Source organism: Ailuropoda melanoleuca, chromosome 15 (assembly GCF_002007445.2).
Source record: "Ailuropoda melanoleuca isolate Jingjing chromosome 15, ASM200744v2, whole genome shotgun sequence".
NCBI lineage: Eukaryota > Metazoa > Chordata > Mammalia > Carnivora > Ursidae > Ailuropoda > Ailuropoda melanoleuca.
This window is the reverse complement of record NC_048232.1, coordinates 16,238,625-16,264,752: the sequence shown is the minus strand read 5'-3', so window position 1 is coordinate 16,264,752 and position 26,128 is coordinate 16,238,625. Positions and strand designations below refer to the sequence as shown.

The 26,128-nt window shown below is 38.5% G+C and overlaps 1 protein-coding gene across 1 annotated transcript in view; it reads right to left on the bottom strand.

Annotated features, from left to right (window-relative positions):
• The window catches only part of SLC39A12 (solute carrier family 39 member 12), a 72,123-nt gene that overhangs the window by 12,147 nt on the left and 33,848 nt on the right, over positions 1 to 26,128 (bottom strand). Inside the window, exons 9-12 of the mRNA XM_034644203.1 lie at positions 24,609 to 24,719; positions 21,674 to 21,740; positions 17,713 to 17,871; positions 15,939 to 16,126 (exon numbers count right to left, since the gene is read on the bottom strand). Coding sequence (XP_034500094.1) covers positions 15,939 to 16,126; positions 17,713 to 17,871; positions 21,674 to 21,740; positions 24,609 to 24,719 — 525 coding nt within the window. The remainder of the gene's footprint in view (positions 1 to 15,938; positions 16,127 to 17,712; positions 17,872 to 21,673; positions 21,741 to 24,608; positions 24,720 to 26,128) is intronic.

The following is a 26,128-nucleotide window of genomic DNA, read 5'->3' as shown; positions in this document are numbered from 1 at the left end:
CACAAAAATTAAGTCAAGATGAATCGTAGGTCTGAATGGAAAATACAAAACCATGAAACTTCTAGAAGATAACAAAGGAGAAAACAGATGATCTTGGGTACAGTGATGCCTTTTTAAATATAATACCAGAGACCATGACTCATGAAAGAAATAAATGATAAGCTGAATTTCACTAAAATTAAATTTTCTTCTCTGCAAAAGGCAATGTTGAGAAAATGAAAAGATAAGCCTTGGCTGCCTGGGTGACTCAGCCGTTAAGCGTCTGCCTTTGGCCCGGGTCATGATCCCAGGGTCCTGGGATTGAGCCCCGCATCCTGGGATCGAGCCCCACATCAGGCTCCCTGCTCAGCAGGAAGCTTCTCCCTCTCCCACCCCCCTTGCTTGTGTTCTCTCTGTCAGAGAGAGAGACAGCCAGTGAGAGAGGGAACACAGGCAGGGGGGTGGGAGAGGAAGAAGCAGGCTCCCAGTGGAGAAGCCTGATGTGGGGCTTGATCCCAGGACTCTGGGATCTCGCCCTGAGCCGAAGGCAGAGGCTTAAAGACTGAGCCACCCAGGTGCCCCTAAATAAATAAAATCTTAAAAAAAAAAAAAAAGATAAGCCAGAGACTGGGGAAAAAAATGTTTGCCGAAGACACATCTGATAAAAGACTGCTATCCAAAACATACAAAGAACTCTTAAAACACATAAATAAGAAACAACTCAGTTTTTAAAAAATGGTTAAAAGACCTGAATAGACAGCTCCCCAAAGAAGGTACACAGATGGCAAATAAGCATATTAAAAGGTGTTCAATGTCACGTGTCACTAGAAAATTTCAAGTGAAAACAGCAAGGAGATATCACTACACAATGACTAGTGTGGCCAAAATCCAAACATTCACAACACCAAATGCTGACAAGGATCTGAAGCAATAGGAACTCTCGTTTATTGCAGGTGGGAATGCGAAATGGTACAATCACTTTGGAAGACATTTGGAAATCTCTTCTAAAACTAGACATGTTCTTATCATAGGATTCAGTGATTACACTCTTTGCTATTTTCCCAAATACATAGAAAACTTAGGTTTGCACAAAAAACCTGATCATGGATAGTTATAGCAGCTTTATTCATAATTGCCAAAACCTGGAAGCAACAAAGATGTCCTTCAGTAGGAGAATGGATAAATGTACTGTGATCTATCCAGACAATATTATTTAGTGCTAAAAAGAAATGAGCTATCAAGCCATGAAACAACTTGGAGGAAACTTAAAGCATATTACTACGTGAAAGAAGCCCATTTCAAAAGGTACGTATTGTATGATTCCCACCACATTACATCTGGAAGAGGCAAAACTACAGAGATTAAAAAAAAGATTAGTGGTTTTTAGGGGTTAATGAAAAGGGCGGGATGAAGAGGCAGAATACAGAGGATTTTAGGGCAGGAGAAATATTCTGTATGCTATTACAAGGGTGGTACACGTCATTTGTCAAAACCCATAGAATGTACAACACCACACATGAATCCAAATGTAAACTATGGACATTGGGTGATAACATGTCAATAGTTTTATCAGTTATAGCAAATGTACCTCTGTGGTGTGGGGTATTGAGAGTAGGGGAAGGTATGCATGTGTAGTCAGATGTTATTTGGGAATTCTCGTACTTTCTACTAAATTTTGTCATGAACCTCAAACTACTCTTAAAAAATAAAGTTTTTTAATTAAAAAAAAAATCCATTTCCCAGTTATACTAACCACATGTCAAGTGTTTGATGAGACAGCCACACATGGGTAGTGGCCACCATTGCATATAGTACAGACCCCAAAAAAGCTAATTAACTAAGTCATTAGATAAATTTTTTAAAGGTTTTATTTATTTGAGAAAGAGAAAGAGAGAGAGAAAGAGATAGAGCACATGAAAGCAGGAGTGGGGGAGGGGCAGAGGGAGAAGCAGACTCCCCGCTGAGCAGGGAGCCTGAAGCAGGGTTCAGTCCCAGGACCCTGAGATCACGATCTGAGTTGAAGTCAGATGCTTAACCGACTGACCCACCCAAGCACCCTTATCACTAGATAAAGAAACACTCTTAGCGGGAAGTATAGGCCCACTGGGAGAAGAATTATAATGGTTATGGATCATTTTGTATTTCTTCTGTTCCACCCACACATTCTTATTATTCTAAAAATGGGGGGGGGGAGAAGGAAAAGAAGAAGGAAAAACTAAAGCATATTTTGAGTTTCTGGACTGTTTAGTGGTTTAGGTCAAACTAGATAGTGCCATTTCAAAGTCTTCTATTTATACTCAGGACAGAAGGATTTTTTTCCAAATATTTTCCACAATCTTATACCACTAATATATCTAGATTTTTTTCAAATGATCATCACTGCTATGAAGAGGAACTGGAACATCTGTAGAGTGTCCAATGCATGAGAAAAAAATTAGCTTTTGAATATTCACTCACCCACATATTTATGACAATGTTAATAAAGCAATCACTTTTTCTTTTGATCTTTTGAAGGGTTATTTGATAATTATTAATAACATGTTATCTAAAAAATGTTTACAAGAGACATGTAGGAGTTTTTCCATGGAAGATATAGATAGATAGGTTTATTATGGCTCTTAATGACACTCACAAGTTCACCCAGTGTTTGCAAAACCTAACACTCAGTCTATATGTTCCTTCATACATATGCTCTCTCCAAGAAAATTTACTGAAGAAGTCATCCATGAGATCATAACTTGCTGAAAAATTGATAAATTAGAAACACTGTTGGCCTTTATGTATTCAATAAAAATAGATGGACTGATTTTTGTTTGTCTTTCTTCTCTAATCTGTCAGCTGACCAACTTAATTGTTTTGGTAAGTATTCAACCAGAGAAACAATCACATGACCTTTTTGCTTTTCTCCCAGACTGCTGACAACATGAAGCCATACATGGGCTGTTTCTTCGATAGCAGTGATGATCTCATGCATCCAATAAACTTTAGATGAACTGAATTGTAAACAACCTATGTTAGTCTAATGAGTAAACAAGATTGTATCTGGCATTCACTGTCACAGACTTTGTAAATTTAATAAGGAAGTTGCTTTACTAAAGGAAAAATCACACAAGGATCAAATTTGTCATACAGTCTTCATAAGAATTTAAGAAAACATCCCTTCCAACTTTAAGAACAAAACAAAGATTTCTTTTATTTGCTTATTCTCATCAATGCATGTTTATTCATATTAACTAAAATTGAGGAAGAAGAGAAAAAATGGATAAAATTGAAGCTTTCTGTTTCTAGTGAGTTAAAGAAAAACAAAACAAGAGAAATTAGCTCATGTGATTAATAATGGAATTCTTCTGACTTGTAAATGCTTTTAACTTAAACAATGGTATTTACTATGACTTTACATTTAAAAATTACTGCTTAGAAAACATGTCCTTCTGATAAATAAAAATTTGTTACCCAGTGTCAATACCTTTTTTACTTCTGAGATGTTAAAATGTAATTTAAAATTCAGCAGTTGTATGATACAAAATCAACACAAAAATCTGCTGTGTTTCTGTACACAATTAATGAACACTTTGAAAAGGAAGGATATTAAGAAAACTATTTCATCTGCAATAGCATCAAAAAGAATAAAATACTTAGGAATAAGCTTAACCAAGAAAGTACAAATAAAGGGAAAGACATCCCATGTTCATGGATTGGAAGACTTAATATTGCTTGCATATCAATATGAGGTAAAGTGATCTACAGATTTAATGCAATTCCTATCAAATTCTTAATGATTTTTTTTTACAGAAATAGAAAAATCTATCTCAAAATTAATTAAAAGAATCTCAAGGGATCCCGAACAGCCAAAACAATCTTGAAAAAGAACAAAGTTGGAGATCTCACACTTTCTGATTTAAAAATTAACCACAAAACTACAGTAATTAAGAGTGTGGTCCTGGCATAAAGACAGACATATAGACCAATGGAATACAATAGAGAGCCAGAAATGAATTCCTGCAAACACAGCAATTGATTTTGACAATTCAGTAAGGAAAGAACAGCCCTTTCAACATATGGTATTGGGGAAACTGGATATCCACATGCAAAAGAATGAAATTTGACTCTTACCTTACACCATATACAGAAATTCACTCAAAATGGATCAAAGACCTAAATGTAAGACTTAAAACTATAAAACTTTTAGAAGAAAACACAGGCAGAAATCTGTATAACATAGGATTTAGCAATGATTTCTTGGATATGTCATTAAAAGGTCAGTGAAGGGGAGCCTGGGTGGCTCAGTTGATTAAGAATCTGCCATTGGCTCAGGTCATGATCCCAGGGTCCTGGGATTGAGCCCCGTGTTGGGCTCCCTCCCCAGTGGGGAGCCTGTTTCTCCCTCTCCCTCTGTCCCCCGGCTCCTGCTCTCTCTCTCTCACTATCTCAAATAAATAATAAAATATTTTAAAAAAATAAAAAAGCTCAGGGAAGAAAACATCAGAAAAAATAGATTAAATTTGATTTACCAACATGTAAAACTTTTATGCATCAAAGGACATTGTAAACAGAGCAAAAAGGCAACACATGGAATAGGAGGAAGTGTCTGTAAATCACACATCTGATAAGAGGCTAACATCTAGCACATGTAAAGAACTCTTACAACTCACACTCATACAACAATCGAAACAAAATTACCAAAGGAGTTGAATACACATTTTTCCAAAGAAAATATACAAATGGTCAATAAGCACATGAAACAATGCTAAAGAACATCACTAATCATTCAGGAAATACAAACGAAAACAATAATGAGATGCCACTTCACATCCATTAGGATTGTTATTTTCAAAATGACAGAATATAACAGGCATTGGTGATGATGCAGAGATACTGAGAGTGTAAAATGATGCAGCCACTATGGAAAACAAATAATTAAAATTAGAATTACTATATGATTCATCAACTCCACTTCTGGATATATACATCAAAGAATTAAAAGCAGGGACTTCAAGATCTATTTGTACACCCATGTTCACAGCAGCATTATTCACAGTAGCCAAAAGGTGAAAGCAACTCAATGTCCATTGACGGATAAATGCATAAGCAAAATGTTGTACATACAGTGGAATACTATTCAGCATTAATAAGGAAAGAAATTCTGACCCATGCTGACATGGATCAACCTTGAAGACCTTAGGCTAAGTAAAATAAACCAGTCACCAAAAGACCAATACTGTATGATTCCACTTAAATGGGGATGACTACATTAGTCAGATACATATAGACAGAAAGTAAAAAGGTGGTTGCCAGAGAGTAGGGGGAGGGATAATGGGGAGTTAGTGTTTAATGAGTATGGGGTTCCAGGTTGGGAAGATGAAAAAAGTTCTATAAATGATGGTTGTATAACAATGTGAATATACTTAATGTCATTAAATTATATATCTCAATAGGTTAATTTTATAGATTTTTTTCATTTATTTGTCAGAGAGAAAGAGCAAGCAGAAGCAGGGGGAATGGCAGGCAGGTAGAGGGAGAAGCAGGCTCCCTGCTGAGCAAGGAGACCGACTCAGGACTCCATCCCAGGACCCTGGGATCATGACATTACCTGAAGGTAGGTGCTTAACTGACTGAGCCACCCAGGCATTCCTTAAGTGGTAAATTTCATGTTATGTGCATTTTACCATAATAAACACCACACACACACACACACACACACACACACACACACACACTCCAAGATTTCACAATTGCTTTAAGTCTTTAGCTTATTATAATATCACAATAAACAGTATCTAATTACATCCAAGAAACTATGTGATAGGAAGACATATCATTCACTGCCTGGTAAGGATTCATTATCATCACTTTGCAGTGAGAAACATGTGTTACGTTTAGATCTCAAAGTCCTGGAGCATAGATATTATGGACCAAATGTTTTCTTTCCCTCAAAACTTGCATGTTGAAACCCTATACCCCAATGTGATGGTATTAGGAGGTGGGGCTTTCAATGAGGTCGTGAGAACAAGGCCCTCCTGAACAGGATGAGTGCCCTTATCAGAGTTCTGAGAGACCTTGCTTCTCCCTGAGCTCCGCCATGTGAGGATACAGCAGGACAGCCATCTGCAAACCAGGAAGCAGGTTCACCAGATACCAAATCTACCAGCACCTGGATCTTAGACTTCCCAGGCTCCAGAATTGTGAGAAGAAATGTTTGTTCAAGCCACCCAGTCTATGTTTTTTTTTATTATTATTATAGCAGCCCAAATGGATTAAGAAATTAATCCATAAAATAATCCATTTCTAGAGGATTAGAATCCCTTTTTTCATAGTCTGCAGTGTGGACTACTTTGAAAGTCTTTGTGATTGTTGGCTATTACATGATGGAGGCAAGTCTTTGTCTCCTCTCCTTGAAGGAACCTGGCTGACTCCCTGGCTGCAATTGGTTGGGGACGGTTGNGGGAAGGTTGCCTATCCACAGAATGGGGTTATATCAGCTACAGAATCTCAGAAGGGCCCTGCTGGATTTCTCTTCTACACTATTCTGGAGGATGAAAATTTTCTTTGGAATATTTGCTGAAAAATATTGTATCAATTCTTGCCTCTTACAGTCCCTTAAGACTTAAATTCAGTAAAAGTTTGGCTGTGGTTTCAACCTAATCTATCCTTTTGTCTATTATATATTTTCTCGTTTGTTTTATTGAATTTGTTTTCTTAGTCATTTCTTTTGACAGCAATGTAAAAGGGGTTAGAATACGAACAGGCATTTTTCCAAAGCAGACATCCAGACGGCCAACAGACACACGGGAAGATGCTCAACATCACTCATCACCAGAGAAAGCAAATCAAAACCACAGTGAGGTGTCATCTCACACCTGTCAGAATGACTAAAATCAAAGACACAAGAAACAACAAGTGTTGGTGAGGATGTGAAGAAAAAGGATCCCTTGTATACTATTGGCGGGAACGCAAATTTGTGCAGCCACTCTGGAAGACGGTGTGGAAGTTCTTCAAAAAATTACCATAAGATCCAGTAATTGCACTACTGGGTATTTGCCCCCCCAAAATACAAAAACACTAATTTAAAAAGATATATGCACCCCTATGTTTATTGCAGCATGATTTACAATAGTTGAATTATGAAAGCAGCTCATCCATCCAAAGAGGAATGGCTAAAGAAGAGGGGGTATATACACAATGGAATATCGCTCAGCCATAAAAGAGAATGAAATGTTGCCATTTGCAACACCATGACGGTTGTGGATCCTCGAGGGTATAATGCTGAGAGAGATACGTCAGTCAGAGACAAATACCATATGATTTCACTCATATGTGGCATTGAAGAAACAAAGTAAATGAACAACAAAAGAAGAGAGAAGCAAAAAACCAGACTCTTAAACAGAGAGAACAAACCAACAGTTACAGGAGGGGACATGGGTGGGGGAGGGGTGAAGAAGGTGCGGGGGTTAAAGAGCTCACTTTCATGGTGAGCACTGGGCGATGCGCACGATTGTTGAATCACTGTATTGTACATCAGAAACTGATAGAACACTGTATGGTAATCGTAACGGAATTAAAAATTCCCTGGGGTAAAAGCAGTTGCTGGAATAATAATATTGTCGGGGTGGCTGGGTGGCTCAGTCGTTAAGCATCTGCCTTCGGCTCAGGTCATGATCCCAGGGTCCTGGGATCAAGCCCCTCATCGGGCTCCCTGGTTGGCAGGAAGCCTGCTTCTCCCTCCCTCACTCCCCCTGCTTGTGTTCCCTCTCTTGCTGTCTCTGTCAAATAAATAAAATCTTTTAAAAAAAAAGTCTTTATGGAATAATAATATTGTCTTGAAATAAAATTAACAGAGTCTAATATGACCAAAAAAAGAAAAAGAAAGAAAGAAAGAAAGAAAGAAAGAAAGAAAGAAAGAAAGAAAGAAAAAGAAAAAAAAGGAGCAAGATCTATTTTAGCCTCACATTTGATTACTAATAGTAGCACCCTCAACACAGGTCATTATGTTAACTCAGCAATAAGTCTTTATGGAATAATAATATTGTCTTGAAATAAAATTAACAGAGTCTATATGACCAAAAAAAGAAAAAGAAAGAAAGAAAGAAAGAAAGAAAGAAAGAAAGAAAGAAAGAAAGAAAGAAAAAAAAAAAAAGAGGAGCAAGTTCTATTTTAGCCTCACATTTGATTACTAATAGTAGCACCCTCAACACAGGTCATTATGTTAACTCAGCAATATCCTAAAATTGGAAGATTCATTCTCATTGACACAAGTCCTGTTTTGAATTCCAGTCTTTTTCAACTAGTAGCTCTCTTCACAAAACAACTTAATACAGCAGTTTTAATTTTTCCTTTGCACGCAAGAAAGCAAGGACGACAGCTTTCAGTGTACCAGGGATCATCAAGTTGAAGGTGCCAAAGAGTAAGCTTATTTTAAGGTTATTTTTAAAAATTCGACTTTACATCAAAAACTAGGGATGTACTGTATGGTGACTAACATGATATAATAAAAAAATATTATTCAAAAAATTCAACATTAGTTATTTTATTTAAAAATTCAAACACAGGGTACTATAGACTTCTAATTTCCCGATCTTATCTTCCCAAGGGAATTTATGAAGCAGTTTACATCAGAAAATAAATGAAAATCTCTTCTTTCGAAAACTAACTTGTAAGACAAAGATCACATACAATTCAGAGAGACAAGGATGCTATTTGCTTTTAACTTGTATTGAATAGTTCACGGCTCCATTTTTTCCTTAGGGGAAGTGATTCAGTTAGACAAATTCTTAATTGTATAGCTCAGGAAAGACAGTCATTAGCCGTCTTTAGTATTTTCCTAAGAAATGGATGACTTTAGAAGATGTGTGAGTACACACATGCATGGTTTGAGAGACTGGCTAGAAGGAAAAAATATATATAAGGAGCAGAAAAATACAAACGTTTCTGGTGGTCAATTTTTTAAAATCACAGGGCACAACATTTATCAAAATTGGGTCTATTAGTCATTTTATCAGTAGAAAATACCTACGCATAGAGTTTGACTGATTTATAGAGAAAGAACAAAAATCTTTCAAAATTGGTGGTAAGACTGATTCATATTTCTTGCTTTTGTGAAGAAATAATTGTGCATGTTAAATTATATTAATTTTGCTGCCTGAAAGGGTTTTTCAATGCTTGTCATTTTTTCTCCCCATGGAAAAAGAGTATTTTAAATGATGTGAGTTGCACGCCTTGATTTCAAGTACAATATTCATTGCAAGCAAATATGTATATCAAGGTTATTTTATATGCCTTTCAAATAAAACATCTCCTTTTATGGATGCATATTGTTTAAAGGGTATCACCCCTAGGTAATATCAAACTTCAAAGAAAAGATAGCTTATTAGTTTTTGGGGGGGAGAAAGGACTATTTTACCAGAACTAACTTGGTGATTGTAGATTATTGACTGAATTGCACTGGACGTATCTAAGTTTCTCTGAGAAAGCAAGACTCCACCAAAATCAATAAATTGGAAGATAAAGAATAATGGGGAAGAGGAAATAGGATCAATATCCTAAAAGCATAGGATTCTATTTTAATTTAATTCTGTAGTCATGTGATTAAAAAAAGATAAGAAGCTTTGCTAGAAAGTTGGCTGTTTTGTCCGTCAATTTATATTCTTTTGACCCAATTCACTATCATGAAGCTGTTAAATTTACTGAGTTAAAATAAACATAGAAAAGCCAATGGATGCTCTTTATCTGACTACTAATAATACTCTTTATTGACTGGGTTTAATACATAGATCTTACTTTTGTGTGTTGGGGCTTATTTTCAAAGCAGAGGATCTTAAGCTCAGATTCAAAATACTCTTTACCCTGCCTTTCCCTAAAGGAAAATTATCTGGAAATTGGAAAATGCTCCAGGCAAAAGTCTGGCTGTGATATTACTCCAAGGGGACACTTCCCAGAGAGGACAGATACACAAGGTATTCTAAGTGACTGCTCTTCAATCTTTCAGTTTCCTTCCCCTGTTATGTAAGTGAAATCAAGATTGAAGGAACATTAGTAATAATCTGGAAGAGGAAGAGAAGTTTTAAAAGAGCATCCCTTTAAACAAACAAGCAAACAAACAGACAAGCAAAAAAGCACAGAGGGGAGGGAAAGAGATCCAGAGAACTACATAGTTAGGGGAGACTGGTTGAAGAGGGAGCTGGAAAGAAGGTCTATTCTCAACTAGTTGGCCTTGATGTACATGGAGGGGGCACCTGAGTTTTGTTTCTTTTTGTTTTGGCGTAAACTGGTGAGCTCAGTGCTTCCTTCTCTACTACCTACCTCGCAGAGTAGCAGTTTGGGTGCTAGTCATGTACTGGGGTCCTGGGCAGTTGTCCAGTTCCGCCAATTCTAGGGACATCTCTAGTTTTATCTGTGGTGATAGCCCCCGGAGGTTTCAACAGGCTCGTTGTTATGGAAACAGTTTTGCAGGATCTAAAACCTTAGGAAAAATGCCTAAAGGTCTGAAACTTGTTTCAGGTCCAAAATAAACCTTCCTTTGCTATACCCTCTTCTGTTCTTTAAAATGACTTAATTTATTCTTTAAATAATAAATCATATTTATTAAAAAATAAAGTCTCTCTTACCCAAACTGCTGAAAAATAATAATTCCAGGGCTTACCTTTTCCTTCTATTTGAGAAAGTTTGTAAACTTTAGAGAAGGTGAATATGAGAAATCCTCTGGACTTTTTTAGCTCTGAGAATTTTCTTAGAAGGAACTCTTGGTTCTTAAGCAGAATGAGAAGGTCCCACATAGCGACTCTGTTCCCAAGTACATCTAAACCAGGGTTAGTAGTTAGGGAGTAGTAGTAGGGATATGTTAGTTTTCTCTGGTTGTTGTTAACAAATTACCACTAATTTAGTGGCTTAAAACAATACAAGTTTGTTATCTAACAGTCTATAGGTCAGAAATCTGGCATGGGTCTCATGGGGCTGAAATCAACATGTCAGCGCGGCTGTGTTCCTTTCGGAGGCTCCAGGGGAGAATCTCTCTCCTTGCCTTTTCCAGCTTCTAGAGGCAGCTGGCATTCCTTGGCTCCTGAACCCCCTACTCCATGGGCAGTCAATAGCGCCAAATCTTTCTAATCCTCCTTTGGCCACCATATCTCTCTCTGACTACAGCTGGGGAAGGTTTCCCATTTTTAAGGACTCATGTGATTAGAACGTGACCACTCAGATAATCCAGGCTAATCTCCCCATCTCAAAGTCCTAAACCTTAATCACATCTTCACAGTCTCTTTCGATATATAAGCTAACATGCTCACAGGTCCCCAAGAAGAGGACATGGAATCCTGGGGAAGGGAGCATTACCTATAGAGAACACATCTCATGAGATCTTTGCAGCAGGCATGGGAGTACGAAAAAGATACCAAACCAAAAAATCTGGTTATGAAGACGATTTGGAGGAAGTGGAGAGACAAGATGAATGGATACTAACCTATTAATCCCAGAGATTGTTGATTGTAAAAGATACTTCTGTTATGTGACACTTCAAATACTCTATCACGACCCCACCCCTTACTTTCTGTAGACGGGGAAGACAAAAGGATGGCCAAGACATTCTGTGCAAACAGTAAGCAGAAAAGCAGATGTGACTCTGTTAACATCAGACACTTCAAGACAAAGAGTTTTCTCAATTGTAAAGAGAGCTCTTTCTACATGATAAAAGATCAGTTCAATCAAGAGGACAAGACAACCCCAAATACGCACGCATGTAATAACAGAGCTTCAAAAGCATGAAGCAAAATTGGTAAAACCAAGAAAGAAATAGGCAAACCCACAAGCATAGGTTGATATTTTAACATCACTTCTTCATAATTAAGAGAGCAAGTGGAGAAAAAAATCAGTATGGAATTTGAAAATAAGAATAAAGCCATCAACCAGCCTGACATAACTGACGTTCACAGAACTCTACACCCAACAAAAGCTGCACCCATCGACTTCCCAAATGCGTATGAGGGCCTTTACCAGGACGGACCATAGACTGGGCCATAGAACATGCCTTTAAGTATTTCAAAGGACTAACATAATACAGAGTCTATTCTCTGACAATGAAGAAATTAAAATAAATAACTAAGAGCTACTTTTAAAAGTCACAAACATTGAACAATTAGGCACCATAATTCCATAAGAAACAACTTACATGAGACATGTAAAGACATTTCAGTGATCTGTACTGAAAACGCAACATATTAAAATACATGGGATCCAGCAAAGTAGTGCATAGATGGAAATTTATAGCTTTCAATGTTTGGATTAGAAAGGAAGAAAAGATTTAAAAATCAATGATATGTCATTCCACTTCACAAAAGCAGCAGCAGAAAATGAATGCAAGGTGAACAGAAGGAAGGAAATCACAGAGATAGCAGAAACAAGAGAAAATCGTGAAGCAATGATACACCATCATCACCAGCTCGTCCACTGGCAGAATCTGTGCTTCCTACTCCGGCAAAGTTTAGCACTGTCAGATCACAGATCCTTGTTTTTGAAAATACACCAGGGAGCATTTCCACTGAACTTGAACGTGTGAGTACGCTTGAGCTCCTCCTGCCGGTAGATCAACCAGGAGAGACAAACGTTAGGAAACTGGCGGGAGTCATCGCCACTGGCCACCGTGAGGAGGTAGGGTAATGGCTACACAATGGAGGAAGCCAGGAACATGTCTAGAAAGCAGGGGTCCCCTGAACCCTCTCTCGGTGCTTCCATGTCTGATGACAATGGTGAGCAGGCAAGTACAGGAAACATGGCCCCACCAGGACAAAGCAGACCCCTCAGGGAAGACCTGGGCTGCCCCTCTAGGAGAGAAATCTGGGTCAGCCATGGTACTGCCTGAAAGTGAGGAGAATCAAAGTTGGATGCTAGAGGACAGAGAGGGCTGAATATCAAATGTTGCCTCAAGACCACTGGGTTTGGAGGGTGTTACACTCACTATCATGTATTGAGTCTTTCCTGAGTTTTTGGCTGGCTCCTGCCCTGAAGGGGCTCCTCGTAATCACTCATCTCTGACACTCAGCCACTGCAGCAGGGACCGTTTCCAAGGGGGGGGGGTGTGGATTAGTTTTGCACAGAACTTTGCTTCAGCCCACACGGCGTTCCTCTTTCTCTCGCCCTGGGCTTCGCCAGTGTGATGGCATGGGACTGCGGTGGGAACTCCCTTGGTGCTCAAGCATGCATAACCCACAAGGGGCGTGTGTGTGTGGCAGGGGGTATGTTTGCAGGGCTAGCTTTGAACAATGGGGATAGGAGTCCCCCACCCCAGAAGGTCCTGTGTGGTGGATCCCCCATAGCGGTGGTCGACTTAACAAAACCACATCATTTTATTGACTTTCTGTCATTTTCCGCTCCACCCCACCTGCCCTCCATCCCGGTCCCTGGGGTGACCTGCAGGGCGAACTGCCTTCCCACATGCCTTTGTCTTAGCCTCTGCCTGGGACAAACCCATCCTAGCACACTGATCTTTACAGCAGAATGAATTTCCTCTGGCCACCCAGGCCTGCATTCATTCTTAACTTTCTTTAGAAACCATTCAATGCCTCTGAGAGTTAGTGTGCTTGGATAGGGCAATACCACTTCGGAGAATTTAGGCTGGCAGATTTCCCTAGTGAAGCCTTTCTGCTTTGCTGACTTCATTACTAATGGCCCCATTTTTGCTCCTAGTTCTTTTTCTTCAGGGAGTTTGAAATAACACGCCCAATTTCTTTGAAACAAACAAGCAAGGCAAAAATGCAGCTAATCTTTTCACATTAGCCCTGCTCAGAAGGTGCCTGGTAAATTTCCAGCATTTAGTAAATAACCAGTGCATGAAAGTATCCCCCTCTGCCCCCCCTTACCCTTTAGTTACTGTTATTTATTTTCTTTGCTGTTTTAGAGTCTTGAAACCTTGTTTTCTTCCCTTTAAATGACAAAAGACTATTTTCTCTGGCACAGCCCCAGAGCAGAGCAACAGTTAAAAGTTGCTGCTATGTGAAAGAGTCCTATTTGTTTAGAAGTTACTCAAAAGGCCGTGAGAGCAGGCGACCTGGATTATAGGAAGTAGCCCCAGGAAACTCGAGAGTATTTTCTTTCTGTCTTTTTGCCAGGACGCCAGTTCTTCCTTGGCCAATAGTAATTTGCAGCAAGGTCAAGATTCATTCTAGTTGGAATCTCATAGGATATCTGCCACATTTCTTACAAGCGATTGCTCACGCTTAGGAAGCCAGGGGGAGAAACACTGAGGGGAAAATGATGTATTTAGCTTAGGGTTCCCCATGACAAATGGTTCTTGATAATGCCCTCAGGTCCATTTTGGGAGATCAGACTCTCTAACAAAGAAAAGGCATTAACTAGATAAATATACATCCATCATAATTGAAGAGAGATCCAGACTTAAAAATCAAAAAACAAAAACGGAATAAATTTCAAAAGAATACAGCAACTGTCCCCCAACTGAGTCATAAAGAGAAAGGAAGTTAGAAGCAGAAAACTGAAAATCGGGAGACTCACGAGCGAATTCGAGGACATACAGACATTTTAAACAGAAGGTGGCTTGCAACATGCAGAGATGAACGATAGCGTTCTTTTCAAGCCACCACGCAAGGCTCGCAATACAGATTTCTCAAACTGGAAGGGTCACAGGATTCTGTGATACTGACTTTGGCTTGATATTTGGGGTTTAGAAGGGGTGGATTGAACTTGCCCCACTAGAACCGTCCTTGCTATCAAGATTAGGAAATTCCCTGAATATCGTAAATAATATGGAAGAACATTTCTAAACACAGAAGTACCTTTTGGTGTTTACCTCACCTATCTGAATCCCATGAGAATTAAGAAAAACCACCCAAAAGTCAGAAGTATGTAGACTGGGGTTTAAATGGTTGTGTTTACTTGAAGAATCCCCTTATTGAATTCTACCTCCAGAATTCACTGTTACCTGGTTGTTTCAGTACAGGTTCATGCCTTTCGGACTTTTTTCCTCGGGAAACATGTCTCCTCACTTACTTCCAGGACAATAGTGAGCTTCTGCCATATTACAAGTCAATCCCGAGAGTCCTGTTCCCCATATGACCTTCAAGATTGCTATTTTACTTTTCTGCTCTAGGATTCATGTAATCACATATTTTGCATCCATTTGGATTGGCTTTCTATTGCTTTTCACTCTTCAATGTCTTTCATTCATTTATATCATTTTTATTTGCAGGATTCCAATGCACGAGAAAGAGTAGTTATTAGGACTTCCACCTTAACACATCTAAGTCGTACCAAGTCTAATAGAAGGTGACCTTAAAAAGACAGGTTTCTTTTGCAGATTCCAGAATTTAAGAGGCCAAAAAAAAAAAAAAAAGTAAAATTTCCCAGCTTCAATTCCTTCATCGGATTAGAGAGGATGAAAAGTGATAACTGAGTTCCCATTCGTGTCAGCGAAGACCTCTGTAGGAAATATATGGTGTCATGGGAGAGGCCCCATACTATCATCTTTCTCTTTTCACCAGCATGATAGCCCTTTGGCAAGTAAAACTTAAATAAAGATGAAATCATTATTAAAAAAAAAATACAGTTGGTTAATGAAGTCAAACAGGATTAACGACAAGATCGATTAATCTCTTTTCCAATGCATCAACAAAATAGGTAGCTATTTTACAGAACTTTCCATTTTTCAGCTAGAAGGAGAGGCACCATATAGGGATGTAAAGCTGGAACAGAACAAACTGATGATCACTTTTTGGCAACTCGACAGCTTTCATTCATTCCACTTAAATTCACTAAAAGGATGTCAATATTTTTTGTATCTCAAATTATGTTTCTTCTGCCTACAACTTACTTTCTTGAATTACACAGAATATCTCCTTAGTCTTTTGTATTATTAAATATATTCTTCTCTTCTCATCTGCCCTTCCATTTCACAGCTTTGTCCCTGTTTTACATTTTCAGAGTTTAGAAAAACAACATAGAAAAGCCACAAAGCTTACCATTTCCACCAAGGATAAATATAAGAACATTCCCGCAGTAACTGTTAAGATCCAGTTCTGAACACATGGATCAGTTGATACGGAGAGGCCAACATATAGTCCTATGAAGGCAGTGAGAGCGCTTATAAAATTCATAAGGATGGCAATCTTAATAGGAAGTCCAGAGCTTAAAAGCACGGCAAAGTCTCCTGAAATTTAAGGGAAAAAGAAAATATAAACATTGTCTAATTAATGATGCCTTTGCTAGAGTAATGTGCTATTAGGTTGCTTCAAATTTCAGCAACTGGGACCAATTTTACAAGTAAAGTTGACTGACCAGTTGAGAAAACATTTTCTCATATCTCTCTAGAATTCTCATTGTACCATTAGGAAGTTACAATTTAAGAGTTGTCTTCCTTTTACTAGTCCTGAAGCTAGCATATGCCAGGAGGACTGTGACGTATTCTTTAGTTCCTGACACCCTGTGACATTTTCAACTTAGATAAGTGCAGAATAAAGCAATTGCTGTTTCCGAGTTTTTAAACGTTTTTGCCTGGAAACTTGCCAGGCGAAATCACATTACGTTGGCTTTTATTATTTACTTCTTCAAGAACTCCTCTGGGGAAACAGAGAACTACTTAATATGAGATTTTAAAGTCATTGCAAAAGTTGGTTAGGAAAACCAATTTTTCCTTTAGGAAACGTTTTACTGTCTTGATGATTATAGAAAACTGTCCTTATTCTCTCCACCCTTCCGCCTAAAGAAGAATGACCTTTTGATCCGAGAGTCTCTTTTTGGGAGATAGGGAAGGGCTGAAATTCAATAAAGAGACATTCTGGCGACTCAGTTTCTTAGTTCCGTGGCATAACTGGTCCTAGGAACAGGTCTTAAAACATCTTTGCTGGCCTGCCACAGCCTGTCACACTCCTCTGTGGTTTTATTATAATAACAAAAGGCAAGGCCACAGTATATGGTACCCAGACCGGGTACATTTTAATGGATTCAGGAAGAGCCTTGAATAACCTGCTCTAAGAAGGATAGGTGACAGGATTTTGGGCAGTATTCACTGAACACCAGAGGTCAAGGTGGCCCAAAGGGGCCATGTAAACCTGGAAGTGGGAGCAGTAAGATTGCCCAGACCCCCCTCTCTAGGGCATGTGTGTGCCCGGAGCCAGCCCCTGCTCTTTCTGGGCCCCTTTCGGAAATGTCTCTTCTGTCTCCTCTTGTTTCCTGGGAGGAAGATTTTGAATTACAGGGCTATTAAGATTATCCAGAAAAAGAGCTCGATGCACATCTGCTACCAGACGCCTGTCATTTCAATTTTATGCTTGGCCTTAGACGTTTTATATAAATCAAGTTGATGAAACCATGGTTTGGCTTTAATTTAAATGCTATTTTATTTCATTGGCCTAGTTGCCGACACAATGGGGAAAGTTCCCCTCTTAATGTTTTTTCCCACACCTAATATGCAGATTTTAAAAGTCTTTGCCAAAGTTCTTTAAAACAAGGTTCCTCTGAATGACTGTCTCTCATATAGAACTCTCCAGAATCCAAAACAAGTGACTTCTGGCCCTGGGGAAACATCATAAAGAATGCATTTCATCCCAAGCTACAGAAGTTTTTTGTTTTTTGTTTTTTTCCCTAGGTGTCGTCTTCTTGCCGTTTCAATAGATGATGAGTGGAAAGTATTCATCTTTTAATTGTACGTCGGAAAAGATGCCTACAGACCATAGCTAGGAATACACTCTGGCTTTCTCGACAAGCAGGAGACAGCCATGCTACTGTGTGACTTACCCATTTCATGTGGGATTTCGTGACACAAGATAGCAAGTGTGGTAGTCGCTCCTGACTCAGATGAAGATGAGAAGGCCGCTCCTATCACGAGGCCATCTGCAAAATTATGCAGGCTGTCCCCAACCAGGATCATTATTGCTAACAAGCTAACAGTCTTGCCTAAAGAACCAAATAAAGGTGTGAGAAGCATTAAGAGGGCACTAGGCATTTCATGCAACCCTTCACACACAACCAACTCTCATCCGCCCTTGACATTCTGACATCGCATCAAATTAAGCCCCGCTTTGTTTCAGCTTTTCAAGTAAGACAGGACTGGAGAGGCAAATACAGTGATTGACACATTTGGCTGCACGGTCACTGTTTTTCTAATGGATCTGACTAGTAACGAGATAAATTATGTACTGGTATTCACTATTCTGTCACCTTGTTCAGCTATTCCAAAAGAAAAAAAATTAAAATAATATTGTTACAACCTTCCAAAATACCACCAGTGACCTTTACATGTGGATCTTTTGTAAAGCACTTTGAAGTTATTTAAGACCCTCCCCAAGGATGTCATTAAAATGGAGGCTATTTTCCAAAACTGTCTCCTCTGGGTCAGACTGTCCCGGCGTTGGTCAGCGGGACTGCACTTCCGCCATTTTCTGCTCATTGAGCTTCCCTTCCTGGTTGGCACTCATGGCCCTCCCCAAGTATCTTGTTCTCTCTCCAGCTGTGACCACAACAGAAACAGCACCAACTCCACTGGCCCCTAAATTAGCTTTGGAACAATTAGTAAAGTCCTTGTCTTTCTGAAAAATAACCTTCAGTACTAGACCAGCTGGACGTTGAGCAAAATTAAGAGAAGCTGTTTTCATGGGATTCCATTATGTAATACATTATCTGATTAGTAGACAGTCACTGAAATAATTAATATCATATTTTCGATCATAATTGGACCCAAGGTTTTAATGGACAGAATTTCTGTTTTCAAAAACCTAAAACTGTACACTAGTATAACCCCCTCATGAAATTGGACAACTAATACATTCAAAAAGTACTCCTGGGATAACACTTATTCTGACAGTAAGCCATCTAGGGATGCCATTTGATAGGAACGGCCATTCAAATCAATTTCCATTGTCTAACACTTCATTAATTACTCAACTCTTAGCCACTGTGTGCCCAGTATAATTAGTAGCTGCTGTTGCTGTTAGAACTGAACCCAATATTCTAATGATTATATACTCAGTAAAAACAGAAAGGGGTTACCTCCTGGTTTCTGTTACATGGCCTAAGACTATGGGGACACTGCATTATAATACGGTTTTCTCTTTTGCCTGGGAAATACACTTTGACTCATTTCATATCCTGCACCATAAAATAAGTTACTTCAGTCGAGTAAATGGCAGATAGAGCTCAGACCATCAGCCAGGAGACAGACATACTGACTGCTGTAAATATGGCCCATGCATTTTGCTTCTAAAATTCATGGTTTATTTAGACCTATCACTGTAACACTGATTTATATCCTTCTTGTGGTCTACTCATTCACTTTATTCTTTATTAAAAATGAGAAAATTTCAGGCAATGGTCACATAAACACAGAATAAATATCAAATGATTGAATTCAGGGAGTTCTTATTGGCATGGCCTGGAAATTCTCAGAATCTAATAATCCTACCAGGTCGCTTTGCCATGCCTGCCAATTTTCAGAAATAAAGCTCTTCTTTGTGGAAATAAAACAATTTAAAGTAATACATTTGGCAACATTGCAGCATGCAAATAAATTGTGATTTCCATGTACTTTAGTGTAGTTTTGATACAGGTAGCATATATTCAAATGGAAAATTTTTACTCAATTTATACTCTGCTAAGAAACAGTGTGGCCATTTTTGTTGTCTTATTATCTTATTACTTCTGATTATGGGTTTCTAAATGTCAGATCAGGGACATGCAGCAAGCCACAGGCAAATATACGTATTTGTAAGGTAAACGTCAAGAAGCACACTGTATATAATGTTTAAGATAATTTACACATTATTCAGTGGAAGATAAGACCAGCATTCATTGGTAATCTAACAAACTTACTATAGAATTATCAATAATATTTTATCTTTGCTTATGTACATGGCAGTCATATTCATTTCCACATTTCTAACTTATCAGAGGTTTTCCATGGTGAAACAGGGGCTGGACCTCGTATCATATTGCTTTTTGTTTATTTAAATCAGACTGTGGGTAAGATGTTCACATCCTGTCTTTTGAAACACAAGCCGAGTTCCACCAATGAGGTAATGTGAAACAAGTAATCAAATATTTGAAGCCAATTCAATATGTCCCTGGCAAAAGGGCAGTTGAGTAATCAAATTTGGATTTGCTCACTGTGCATTCTGTATGCCAAGCTTGATATCTGAAGTGGAAAGATACGAGGCCTCCAAAACCCTTGAATAGGACCATCGTTACTCCCTGACCTAGCATCTGCCACCACACTCCTAATGTGACAGGAGGTATCCTTCTCTCCTCTTCCCTTCTTTCAAAAACAATAGAGAGGAAATGCCCACTGCAGACCTACTAGGTGCCAGGCATTCTAGACTCTCTCCTGGAACTAAAGATTTAGAAGGAAAAATATTACTAGCCTTGTCCCGAGAGCAGAATTAGACAGACTACATAATCAAGTATTTTGAATCAAATAAATAAATTACCAGGATTAATATATGTAACACATTTAAAATAGTGATTGTTACAATTGTGTTTGATCTCTAAGTATCTATATCCCCAACCACATTGCAGACTAGGGATAAAGATCATTCTTATTTTATTCTCCAGTGCATGCAACAGTGCCTGAAACACAGCTCATCTTCGAACATTTCTTGAATGAATGAAAGAATGTGAGCGAAGACATAGATGCATGAATGAATGAATGACCGTCATGAAATTGTTGGTCCATGAGCATTCGTTAGTTTCAGTACCGGAGCTTACTAGCTATGTAATTCTGGGCAGTAACTTACCTTCTCTAACAACTGCGATAATAATTGTTCTTAATTCATTCAGTCATAGGTGTATTAAATAAGATAGCCCATGATGTGTTAAACACTATGCCTAGCATATAATGTTAGCTATTTTTATTACGAGGTAGCTAATCTATTATGGTAGGATGGGAATAACTAGTCATGACTGTTTAACATTAAAACACTGAGAAGTATGTGTCACAAAAGGGTACTATCAGTAAGAAAAACTGGGCAGATTTGGAAGTAACGGATGAAAACTGAAAGAGACCAAAAGAATTCGGAAAATTATTCAAAAACATAAGCCAAAAGGAATAAAGTCGTATACAAAATTGGTACATGAAATTCAGAAATAGAAAAAAATCACAGAATGAAAAAGGATTGGTTGAAATTTATATGAACGAGTGAGTTATAGAATAAGCTATGAATGATGCGTTATCTCTGATTCGACCTCCACCATCCCAGGGACAACATCACACGCGAGACAGACATTTGTGTTAAATTTCAGTAGACTTGACAGAAGTCTCCAGACTTCACAGAGAAAGAAGTAAAAGGCTCAATCATCATGTAAGCATGATTTTTTTTTTAATTTTTAGCTGACACGTGTTACGTTAGTTTCAGGCACACAACACAGTGATTCCGCAAGTTTATACCACATGTTGCACTCATCATTTTAAAGGATCCCTGATCACCACATATGGATTTACACCAATAGTAGTTCTCAGAGGATCAGTTTTAAATGGTTTCGGAAAACACCATTTTTAAAGAATGGAGTACGATTAATGTTAACGTATGGTGTGTGTATAAGACTGATAGGAATGAGTATTACACATTTTCTCATAAAGGCTAAGGTAAGGAAATACAAACCCAGGAAGAAATCTATATGATTTCCACACATTGTTTTCAAACAGACATAACCTTGTTCTGTGCTGCTTTCTATACTGAAAGTTTAGCTCTTGAAAACTGGTACTCACATTTTCTGTTGGAGGCTGTCATACTGCCTACAGGAATTTCAGCTGCCTGTGAATCTTCTGGGCCTTTCTATTTTAAAGTGAAAAAAAAAATAACTGATGAAAGATTAGCAATGCTCATCAACATCTGGGGAGTTATGTTGATTTTTAAACATTTGAATGCTCTAGGGTGTATCAGAACTTCGAAATTTCATAGGCAAGCATAGAAGGTAAAGCTGAGGGCTGGGAGCAAACTTTTGGCCCTGTGTACCCTTAGACAAAAATAGCCCTCTTACGTAGATCAGAACCTTCCACACAGAGCTGGAGGCTACCAAGACAGTCCGTAATTCAGGCTCTTAAATTATGCAAGCCTTTATGAAACCCAAAAGCTGTAGAAAAAAAGGTTCTTGATTCTTGACCTAATTTGACACTTCTGTATGGTGGACTGTGGGTCTAGGCTTCATTTTCTGATCTTACAGCATATCATATATTGTAGATAGAGAACAAGCTTGTGCAATGCCGCCAATATTCCTGAGAGCATAATATTCTGCTTGGGGGGCTTTTGTCCATGAAGAATCTCACTGATTAAGAAAGTACATCAACAGACTTAGAAAAGATAAATATAATAAATTTTAAGCTTTTTTTAATACTCTTATAGGACAGAGAAGTAAAATTTTGAAATAGACTTCTGTGAGTTAAGATTAGGTGATTTTATTTCTGAGACTGACTCATGGATCAATTTCGGGAAAGTCACTTCCCTTCCACGGGCCTCAGATTCTCATTCTATGATATGAAAGAATACCTTTTTTTCTTAAGTAGCCCCCGCTTTTCTGAAGCTCATGTAACACCCCCTTTGCTTTTACGGAAAACCTCACTAGGGCCTGTTTTCCCCGAACTGAAAGAAATCCAAAGAGGACTTTTGCTTTTATGAAAAAAAGCCAAAAGCACCAACAGCATTCAGCGTCCGTTTTGTCACAAGGCTGAAGAGGCAGCGCCCACCTCAGCCTTGAGTGGCGCCACCAAGCCCTTTCCCCGGGAACTGCAATCAGCATCTCAGCGTCAAGCCGCCAGGGCTTTGAAGGGTACCTGTGAGCGTCTGCGCTTTATCCAGATTTATTGTGCGCACCTGTTAGCAAAAGGCATTCTAAGGTATCAAAAAGTCCTAAGAGAGGTTATTTTTTGTGTCCGGGAATGCTGACACATTTTTCCATGTAAATTAATAGTAATGGCTTCTTCACATCATACCATTTAGGCTTACAAAAGATTTCATAGGAATGCTCTATTTTCGGATAGTGGGGGAAACCTGTATCTGCCTATTGAACATGTCCTTTTAAAGGCACATTCACAAGGGCGCCTGGCTGGCTCAGTTGGAAGAGTGTGTGACACTTGATCTTGGGTTCGAGAATTCAAGCCCCACATTGATTGTAGAGACTACTTAAATAAATACACTTCCAAAAAAAATAGAAGCATATTCATATAATCCCATCACTCAAAGCTGTGAAAACCTGGAGGCAAATGTAATGTGAGGCATAAGCATCTTTTTTAAAAACATGAAACAGAGAAAGTAAATTTGTATATCACATATTAGAACAGTAGCAGATACTTAAAAGATGCTATAATGGGTTTTTTTTGGATAAGTGACTGAAAAGTAAGGTAGGACCTGAAGGATATCGGATAAGAGTGAACAAGAAAACAACGTGATTTTTTTTTTTTACATTACATCAAAAGCCTGATTAAAATCAAAAGGTTCTATAGTGCTATTAACAGACAGGAGTTCAAATATTTATTCTATAATTTTTTTCCCCAAAAGACTATATACTATGTAAAGGAATTTAAAGGCAAGCATCCAGGACTCCTTGATTGGTGAGAATTATGAGTTCCCCTCCTTCCTGAAAAAACCAGGAAATTGAACCAAAAAAATCCTAAATGCTCATATTATTTTTACTCACTTAAGGGTGATCTTGCAGCTAAAATAACAAAAGGAATAGTGAATATATTCTTAGTGAACTAAATATTCAAAGAGTTCAAAACTCACTAAGTTAGCATCAGCGATTTGCTTAAATACATCTTGGGATTCTGAAGCCCTTCACTGAAACAGAAGGAATAAAGTCAGCCTGAAAGTGATTTTAAAACTAATCTCAGACTGACCTGATCTGTTTCCAAGCCACATGTGAAGTATCTAAGCAATAAACATAATAAGGCTTTTAAAATTACTGTTTAAAGGGATGGTTTTGTTCATATTTGAGTCAGGTCTAGATGCACGACCTCCCAGCTGACTTCCCTTTGCCCCGGCTCAGCTTACTTATCTCTAGGTTAGGAATCTATCCTTGAACTGTAAACACCTCCCCCAAGGCCATGGTTAGAGGAGGCAAGTTTTCTATTACTTGGTACTTTCAAATTTTTTCCTGTCCCTTCACTTGTTACTTTGAGAATTAGAGTGGGAACATTGTTTTAAACCTGATTGGAGGCTGTGTTTTGCCAATTCTCATGGAACATTTGTCCTGGAAAACTAAATGTAACAGAAGCCACTTACTGTAAGACATCTTGTGGGACAGACTCGGTTCTTTTCTGCAGTGTACAATGATCACCCCAGTCCTAGATGCACTAATTCCTTGTTCAACATTTATTTGACCCCATCTAGTCATGGCTAAGGATGGAAACCTAAAGGTCAACTGGTTTATGCAAACTTGTAAACAAAATGGTGCAGATATATTTATGTCGATCCGATCGTATGTGTTTCAAAGTGGTGTAGACAGCAAGGATTTGAATTTGTGGAAAGGCTTTTTCCTCTTTAAAACAGCTTTTAGGTGATTGGCAAGGTTTTCCAAACTACTTATCAGGGTTAAGAAAGGCAAATCAGGAGTGGATTTGTTAATCTATCCTACTGATTTTCATCTATGCATCAAGGAATGAAGGAAAGAAGGTAATCAAATCAGAATACCTCAGATCAGTCACCTACCAACTGGATAGTTGAAGCAGATTTGCCTCTGCCTGATTGGTCACTTAATTCAGAGTTGAGCGCAAGGTGGTGGGAATGTCCCACATGCCCATTAACCAAGGACACGCCCTGCTGGACGAGGATGGTTTACAATTAGTGCTGAAGCTGGAAGAACACAGGTGCAGCCTCTGTCAGTTCCATGGTCCTATTTCACACTTTGCCTTCTGGCCAGACCAGCAGGTGGCACACACAAAAAAACACTGGGAGGGACGCCGGGGCGGCTCAGTCAGTTAAAGCGTCTGCCTTTGACTAAAGTCACAATCCCAGGGTCCTAGGACCGAGCCCCACTGCGGGCTCTCTACTCCACAGGAAGCCTGCTTCTCCCTCTCCCTCTGCCTGCCACTCCCTTGCTTGTGCTCTCTCTCTCTCTAATAAGTAAATAAAATCTTCAAAAAAAAAAAAGCACAAGAAGAATTTCATCATGATAAATACTTGCTAAAAATGTCTCACCTTGGAGAAGCACAGGACTGCTCTGAAACATCGTTCATATTCCAAATGCCTTAAGAATGAAAACTTAAATGTCTAGTTATGATTTTAAAAGACTTGAACAGTGGTAGTTTTTATGTTGTCTTTTGTAGTTACTGAAAAATTATACTTACTACAAAATTAAATTTTGTGTTCTTTCTGATGGGGATACCAAAGGGATGAGAATTGAAACTATATTATACCCTGTAACTATGAAATTAATATCTTCAGAAATATATTCATCCACTAAAGCACTTGTACCTTCTAAAACATTTGCATTCCTTTTATTTTACTCCATATAATGAGTCTTGAAATGCTGTTCTTAAAACTCGTTCTAAGTTCCCTGACAAGTCCAAGGACAATGTGGAGAAGCCCCACACATTTTTGGATGGCTAGCATTTATTTCACTCATTTCTATCCTGGTTACATTTCTAATGGTTACACATAGGTTGATATGTTGACCTTGCCATTTAATTTTCCCAGGCTGAGAATGCTAATCTATTGTGGACACAGGGGATCTATTATTGTCCTTTGTGCTTACTGAGATGAGAACCCCTTTTGTGGAGGTTAAGTTGTTGAACGTGCAAGGGTTGGGACTGTGATCAAAGCTAGCATTCCTAATTTCTGAATTCCTATAGCATCCTGCTTCATTCAAAAAGAAACTTTTGGCTGCATTTTATTTACTGTGAAAAGTTTCGACTAGATGGAAAAGCTGAAAGAATGGAAATGTGCTGAGATACTCACTCCCCAGGTCGTGTCATTAACAACAACCATTTTACCACCTCTCCATCTGTCATCCCTCCGTCCATCCATAAAACCATCCTATTTTTGGATGCACAGAATTTGAATCTCAGATAAATTGGGGAACACTAATAGAGAAGTGCTGGATATTTTAAAAAACTCCTTAACTTTTCCCTGAGCACAGACATTATAAATTATGTGAACAAGGAGAAAGCCAGAAAATAAGTGGAAAACCACGGAGGACTATAGAGCCTCAGGGCTTTGTAAGGAGAAAT